The sequence below is a fragment of the Heterodontus francisci genome, chromosome 1, assembly GCF_036365525.1.
Source record: "Heterodontus francisci isolate sHetFra1 chromosome 1, sHetFra1.hap1, whole genome shotgun sequence".
In the NCBI taxonomy this organism is placed as follows: Eukaryota; Metazoa; Chordata; class Chondrichthyes; order Heterodontiformes; family Heterodontidae; genus Heterodontus; species Heterodontus francisci.
This window is the reverse complement of record NC_090371.1, coordinates 275,372,087-275,380,457: the sequence shown is the minus strand read 5'-3', so window position 1 is coordinate 275,380,457 and position 8,371 is coordinate 275,372,087. Positions and strand designations below refer to the sequence as shown.

Sequence of the window (8,371 nt, the reverse complement as noted above, 5' to 3'; positions counted from 1 at the left end):
CTGCTCCACAAACCACTGACCACCTCTAGGCGCTTACCCATTGTCTCTTGAGACAAGGAGGCCAAAGAAGATTACAATATAGGTATCAATACACCAAGAAGCAGAGGCAGTGGAAGAGATGGAAATGGGATGCCAAAATAGCAAAGCTCATAAATCTGCAGAAAGGAAGATACAGTTTTGTGTCCATTGCATAGTTCTAAGAAAACGTATCACATATGTCCATGTTACATTTGAATATAAGACATGAATGCCTCATAGTTATGGTTTTGGACTAACAGCCCAGAGGTTGAGCGTTCAAGTCCCACTAATGTGAAATTGATCTCAATAAATCTGGACTGGCACGGGAATAATAACCAAGAAAAGTGGCTGTTTCATTGTTAAAAACACCATTGATTTACTGCTACCCCTACCTGGTCTGGCCTACTTCTGACTCCATTCCCACACTATAGGGTTGGGTGATTAAAGTTGCCCTTGTCACTGCCACCCACACCCCAAGAGCAAATTATTTAAAAATAATACTTACTGTGACACTCCCATATTAACCCCAGATTTTCTTGCACCCATGTATACTACATTGGCTCCTGAATATCCTATCTCCGTCTGAACCTGGTATCTACCTCTGAGTCCATAAGAGTTTGCTTGCCGTGTTCCTACATAGCCTCGCTTTAATAGAGTTGAAGCATAGAACTTAACTATCAGTAGTGGGACATGTATCGAAAGTCATATGGGGAGATTGGGAGAGATCCAGAAGAGAGAGATGAAGCCAAGTTGGAGAATGGAAGGAACCAGCTAGAAAAACAGATACAGAAAGTGATTAGATGCCTATACTTGAAAACTGAGAGAAAGGGAATCTAAATGTGGGGAAGACAAAGAGAAGGAGTGACAGAAATAATTGACGACTGGGAAAGCAGCAACAAAATAGTTACAGGGAGAGAGAGACAATTTTTATTTTGGCTGTGAATGAATCCATGGAGGATCAACTCAATGTGGTATTCTACACATTCTCTAATAACAAACCATCCAATCACACAGAGCAATGCCCAGGGAGGTCTGATTTTTTTTTAAATAAAAGAATTAAGTACGACTATAGATAGGTTAAAAACCTGTAAAATGGTCTTATAGGTGCATAGGAACAGGAGGAGGCCATTTAGCCCTTCAAGCCTGTTCCTCTATTCAATGAGATCACAGCTGATCTGCAATTTAACTCCATAGGCCTGCCTTTGCCCCATATCCCTTAGTGCCTTTGGTGAACAAAAATCTATCAATCTCAGATTTAAAATTAGCAATTGATCTAGCTTTGTGGAAAGGAGTTCCAAACTTCTACCACCCTTTGTGTGTAGAAATGTTTCCTAAGTTCACTCCTGAAAGGTCTGACTCTAAATTTTAGACTATGGCCTCTAGTCCATGACTCCCCAGCCAGCAGATATGGTTTATTTCTATCCACCCTATCTATTCCCCTAAATATCTTGAAAACATAAATCAAATCACCCCTTAACCTTCTAAATTCCAGGGAATACAACCCTAATTTGTGCAATCTATCCTTGTAGTTTAACCCTTGGAGTCCAGGCATCATTCTGGTAACTCTGGGCTGCACTCCCTCCAAAGCCAATATATCCTTTTTAAGGTGTGGTCTAACCAGGGCTTTGTGTTACTGATGCATGACTTCTACCCCCTTATATTCTAGTCCTCGAGATATAACGGTCAACATTCCATTAGCCTTGTTGATTATTTAATGTACCTACCTGTTCTTGACATTTTAATGATCTATGTGTCTAGACCCCCAAAACTCTTTGGACCGCCACTGTTTCTAGCTTTTCACCAGTTAGAAAGTACCCTGTTCTCTCTTTTTACGTCAAACGTGGATGACCTCAAATTCTGATAAAAGGTCATCAACCTGAAATGTTAACTCTGTTTCTCTCTCCACAGATGCTGCCAGAACCTGCTGAGGATTTCCAGCATTTTCTGTTTTTATTTCAGATTTCCAGCATTGCAGTATTTTGCTTTTGACCTCACATTTGCCTACATTGAAATCTATTTGCCACAGTTTTGTCCATTCACTTAATCTAGCAATAGCTCTGTAATTTTGCACTTCCGTCTACACTGCTTACAATGCCGCTTATCCTTGTGTCATTGGATTGTGCCTTTCTATACCATCATCTAAGTTGTTAATAAATATGGTGAATAGTTGAGACCCCAACGCACATCCTTGCGGGACACTGCTGGTCACATCCTGTCAATTAGCCTACTTGCCCATTATTCCTACTCTCTGTTCCCGTTGCTCAGCCAATTTCCTAACCAGATCAATAATTTGCCTTCAATTCCATGAATCTTGGGGTTCTGCTGACTTTATCAATTACCTAAGTGTTATTCTCATGGATTAGGACCTTCGAGAACCTTTCATTCTTCATCAACAATTCTGGGACTTGGCGACAGCTGCTTTGTAAGTCCTCACATTCTCACCCCGAGCACTGTGGTAGTTGAGGACCGGCAGAATGAGCTGTTATTTTAGGCTGCCTGGGGATTACACCCCTCTACAGAAAACCATGCAATCTCTGGGGCACATTTCCATGTTGGTATTTATCGATGTACTCATTTCTGTTCTGGGGGCAGCATGACACAAAAGGCATGGATTCCCAGACAAGGTCCACTTAACCCCTCTCCATCATTCTTAACTAGATCTAATGGAACACAGTCTCCATCATAGTTTTTATGGGGCCATTGAAGCACATCCCCACTCTCACTGTGTCTCTGTTAGTCTCTTTTTCTCTCTGATACTCTCTCGTACTTTCTCCCTGAGTCTGATTTGGTCAGTGATGAACGCAGATTGATTGGCTGTTCATTTCCTTCAGCTTCTATATCCAATTTCTGCTCTTCAATCTACTCAGCCAGTTCAACAACAACAAAAATTGCGCAAGAGAAATGTTGTTAGGAAATCCATAAACACTGCTTAAAATATGAGTGTTAAAAACTTCACCACCCCCCGCCCGCCCGACCGCCTCTTAGCTGCTGTGTATTTTAACAGCAAGACTTAAGCAATGCAGCCGCCATCCTCCTCCCCATCTCTCGGCAATGGAAAACACGCGGGGTCACATCACCCTAACAACCGCCGCGGTGGAGCAGACTCAAGAACGCACAGTTAAACAAACTTTACTCTCTCTGAATAGTGTTTGCGGGACCCACTTAACAGGTTAATCTGGGACAAAGTGCCCACCTGCTCCGGAAGGTGACAACTCATTTAACCCGAATGGGGAGACCAGGCATCAGCTGAAGCGGTTCCCGTCCCATTTCATTAGGTGAAGCCTCCCGTACTCTCATTCTAAACCAGAGTAACTGCTTCAAATGTTAATAGGGTAACTCCAACCCTCAATGTCTCGGTTTTCCCCTTCTCCCTCTGCTTCCCCCGATTTATTCAACAACTCACATTCTCGTCTCTGCCATTTCCCCCTATTTCTCTTTTTCACCCTCTCTCTTCCTTCTCTTTCTTTCTCTTTATCTCTTTCTCTCATTCTCGCTCTTTCTCGTTCTTATTATTTCTTATTCTCTCACTCTTACTATCTCCCTGTTTCTCAATTTTTGTTATCGTTCTTTCAATTTCTCTATCTGTCTTCCTCTTCCTCAATTTCTCCATCGTTCTCTGTCTCTCAATCAGGCTCTCCCTTCTCCCCCACTCTCTTTTACTGATTCTATTTCTCTTTCCATTTTTCTCTCTCTTTGAACTTTCTCGTTCTCTCTCCGCACATTGGCAGAAGCTGGCACGGACTGACAGCAGCAGTGGGTCGAGCGGGGCGAGGCAGGGGGTGGGGGGGGGGGGCGGTGTTGGTGTGCTGGGAGGGTTGGCTTAGGGCTGTGGGGATGACCCACCTCCCACTCTCCCTGCAAGCCCTCCAGCTCCGACAGAAAGAACAGTCTGGAGACAGAGCAGAGCCAACCTCTCCCACTCGTTCTCGCAACTCTCCGCGCACTTGACAGAGGAGGAGGCAAACCCTGACACGGTGAGATCTGTTCTTCAGCACAGAGTGTGTGTGTGAGAGAGAGAGAGAGAGAGAGGAGGAGGAAATAGAGAGGGAGAGAAAAAAACGAGCCGCGCTGAATGTACCCAGCACAGAATCCCTGGCACTACAGCAAGCCCAAGAACTGAATCTTGGAGTTCTCCATAGACCGGATTACTCTAAGCACCTCTCCCTACTAAGAGGAGGAGGAGAGAGGGGCAAGGGACTGGAGGGAGGAGATCAGCCTCTTCCAGCACCGAGCCTGGTCAGCACGAACCCAATCACGCCAACACAGGGAGGCTTTTCCCCGGGATCAGAAAACCTCTGGTGCCGCTGGACTCTGGAGGGACGTGTTTTACCGAGAGCGAGAAAGGATTTCAAGGAGCAAGGAAGGCATGAGGGGGTCCGTGCTGCAATTGTTTGCCGTGTCCACATTGTACCTGTGTGTAACAGCAGAGCAAAGCGACAGAAACAGGTAAGAGGGGAAAACTCTTAGAGAGAACTCACTCCCTGTAAAACACAAGGAATAAGAGTAACATGAATTACACTCTATATTCAACGGCAATTATCTAACCTCTGTAATAATTATATCCTTTGTGTACTTTATCTCCAAATTATATTACACTGTACATCGTTTAATGCAGTGTAACACCTGCCACGTTTGACAATGGAATGTTTGGAAATTGTCCCATGGCGTTTAATTTTATTTCAAAGCATTTTTTGCATTTTTTTTTAAAAAAGAAAAAAAAATCAAAGCGCATAAATTACATTGAATGTCTCGGATTAAAAAAAAAGTGCGCAGAATCTCAGATCGCTGCGATTAAAGGTTGTCAGACACACAGGCACCCGTTTGCTCTCAAGTTAGGGCTTGTGTTGTATTGTGGAGCCATATGCAGCAGTGTACAGGAATGCAACAACTCACCATGTACCCTGCACCTCGGTGGTGGGCGCGCTGGCTCCAGTTGTGTACAGCAAGTGTCAAAAGGAGCCGCCCCGCGCCCACCACCAACTCACCTCCTCCCCCAGACCCGGTCCAAATTCAGGCAAAAAAAAAAGCGTGGCCCGGATTGAAAATCATAGAATCGCACAGCACAGAAAGAGGCCATTCGGCCCATCGTGCCTGTGTTGGCTCGTTGAGAGATCTATCCAGTTGGTCCCATTCATAGAAAGATAAGAACGGGAGTAGACCATTCAGCCTGTTCCACAATCTAATGGCTGATCTGTACCTTAACTCCATCTAGTCGCCTTGGTTCCATTAGCACTCCCAACTTTGCCCATAGCCATGTAGTTCCCCCCCCCCCTTTTTTTAAGTAGTGGTTTAGTTCACTTTTGAAAGTTTCTAAAGAATCTACTTCCTTTCAGGCAGTGCATTCCAGATTATAACAAATTATCCTTATCTCTCTCTCTCTCCTCACCCCACCTTGGTTCTTTTGCCAATTATCTTAAATTTGTGCCCTCTCTTTACCGACCCTCCTGCCAATGTTTCTCCTTATTTATTCCTTCAAAACTCCTCAAAATGTTTGAAGAATTAGTTCAGGTGTGCAATCCTTTTGTTTTTCATTTGTCCCTCTTCCTCTCTCAGGATACTGACTCTGTTCTGACCATGTTTTCTGTTCAGGGTCCGCAAGCATCGGTCTATTTCGGGTGGCATGTGTCGCTATGGGCTTCGGATGGACTGCTGCTGGGGATGGAACCGCAGAACCTGGGGACAGTGCCAGCGTGAGTACCGCAACCTGCCAGCATGTGCTTTTACACACACAGCTGGGGCTTTTGCACGCATAGCTGGGGCTTTTAAACACAGCTGGGGCTTTTACACACACACAGTTGGGGCTTTTAAACACAGCTGGGGCTTTTATACACAGTCAGGACAAGGGCTTTCAACCACAGTCGGGCTTTTACACATATCTGGTGTTGTTACACACAGCTGGTTGGGGATTTTACACGCACACAAGGGCTTTTCTACAAATCGGGCTTTTAAGAATTGCCAAAGGGGGCAATTGCATACAGCTGGGGCTTCAAAATACCAACAGAGTTAAACAGCTGGGGATTTAAATTGCACTGAATGGTATTTTATATGAAGCTTCTTCTATGGGTCTTCTGCAAATTAGACTTTTGTTCAGTGCTGGTGCATTTAAACACTGTCAATGTGTAATACACAGATCTGGAGTTTTAAACACTAAAGGACATTATAGACAGCAAAGACCCTTAAACAGTCAAAAAGAGTTTATTAAACAGCACACGATCCAAGTGACTATCACACACTATCTACTTTCACAGGGACATGTGCACAGCAGCAAATATCATCAACATGACTTTGAGACAGAGAACTCGCAGAGTGTCCAATGCTACTGTGGGAGAGTTTGCATGAAGCTGTGGCTTTTACACAGTTCTGCGGCTTTTAAGAGTTGATGATAAGACTTTGGTAGAATAGTAAAATTAGGAACATTCAGCCCCCTTGAGGCTGTTCCAACATTTAATTAGATCATGGCTGATCTATACCTCAAATCCATTTTTCCATCTTTGCTCCATAGTCCTGATATTCTCACCCAACAATAAATTATCTATCGCAGTCTCCAATTGACCCCCAGCATCCACAGTCCTTTGGGAGAGATTTTCAAATTTCGATTACCTTTTGTGGAAAAGTGCTTCCTGATTTCAATCCTGAATGGCCTTGCTCTAATTTTAAGATTGTCTCCACCCCACCACCATATTCTTGATTTCCCCCCCATAAACAACAACAACTTAAATTTGTATAGCGCCTTTAACATAATAAAACATCCTAAGGCCCTTCACAGGGGCATTATAAAGCCACAAAAGGAGATATTTGGTCAAATGACCAAAAGCTTGGTCAAAGAGGCAGGTTTTAAGGAGTGTCTTAAAGGAGGAAAGTGAGGTAGAAAGGCAGAGAGGTGTTGGGTGGGAATTTCAGAGCTTAGGGCCTCGGCAACTGAAGCCACGGCAACCAATGGTGGAGCATTTAAAATCGGGGATGCCAAAGAGGGCAGAATTAGAGGAGCGCAGATATCTTGGAGAGTCATGGGGCTGGAGGAGATTACAGAGATAGGGTGTGGCGAGTCAATGAAGGGATTTGAAAAGGATAAGAATTTTAAAATCAAGATGTTGCTTGACTGGGAGCCAATGTAGGTCAGCGAGCACAGGGGTGACAGGTGAACAGGACTTGGTGCGAGTTAAGACAAGGGCTGCAGAGTTTTGGATGACCTCAAGTTTACAGAGGGTAGAATCTGGGAGATCAGCCAGGACTGCGTTGGAATAGTCAAGTCTAGAGTAATGAAGGCATGAATGACATACTTTTTCCATGTCTACACTAACAAAACATTTTATCATTTTAAACATCACGTTCATATCACTCCTACGTCATCTATTCTGCAGGGAATACAAGCCAAGAAAATGCAACTTGTCCTCAATTTAACCCTTTCCGCACTGCTGCTGCGAATGGTCAGCAGTTGGGGCTTTAGACAGAACCCAAGTTTTTCTACACAATCAGTAGGATTTTAATGTGGTCTCAGTGAAAGTTTTGCACAAACTAAAGGCCAATGAACATTTACATATTACCGGGGGTGTTCACACATCTGCATTGGGACATTTATCCAACATGTTTAGGGTTATTTTACTCATGGCTCAGTACAGATGAGGAGTTTACACATTGCCGCTGGGGCTTTTAATGAGGATGGTTACTGGTTTTATACAATGTGCATTGTTTTTCACGAAACCTAGATGAAGTTTGTATTTGCACTTGCTTGCCTGGTGTTAAGTAAAAGTTTTTGGGGCATTTATAACCTGCTGGGCTTTTATACGCAAGGGGCTGCTTGGATCGATGCAATCTTGCAAAACTTTCATGCCGTTATTGACTCTAACTAAAATGCATACTGTGTCACCTTGAATAAACTGCAGGTTGTGAAAACGAATTAAAACATTCAGGGTATATTTTAAGATTGCATATCGCAGTGTTCGGGGAAGAAGTGGCCTGTTTTAAATCGGTGCGATTGAACGTTTGGCTTTGTGTCACCGAATATGAATACAAATTTCTCAAAGCAAAATCAGGCCATTCCTTGTGTCCTGCAGCCAGAATCCAGCATCTCTCACACTCTCCTCCCCCCGCCGGCGAAATTTGGTTGTAATTTATTTGTTCGGCAGCAGGTGGTGCGGTCTCCATAGACCGCCTCGGGACACAATCTATTCCACAGGGATCACCCACTTTGTCCAGCTGACATTTATGGCTTTAGTTCCAATGCGATGTCTCCAGAGATCCTGTTCCATCTCGGGGGATCACATGGCCAAATCCCTAAGGTGTGAAAAAAAAATCCTCAGGAAGGAAGGAGGCAGTGAACAAGTTGTAGAGCTCTCATAGAATCTTACAGCAC

At 44.0% G+C, this 8,371-nt stretch overlaps 1 protein-coding gene across 3 annotated transcripts in view; it reads left to right on the top strand.

The window, feature by feature from the left end:
* The first annotated feature begins 3,862 nt into the window (after positions 1–3,862).
* npnta (nephronectin a) overlaps positions 3,863–8,371 on the top strand; it is a 103,610-nt gene continuing 99,101 nt past the window's right edge. Inside the window, exons 1-2 of one of the 3 annotated variants that reach the window (XM_068045752.1) lie at positions 3,863–3,992; positions 5,608–5,708. In XM_068045752.1, the coding sequence (XP_067901853.1) occupies positions 5,639–5,708 (70 nt within the window). In that variant the 5' untranslated portion in view covers positions 3,863–3,992; positions 5,608–5,638. Of the gene's footprint in view, positions 4,465–5,607; positions 5,709–8,371 lie in introns of all 3 variants that reach the window. The other 2 variants (XM_068045735.1, XM_068045742.1) reach the window with 2 other exon arrangements.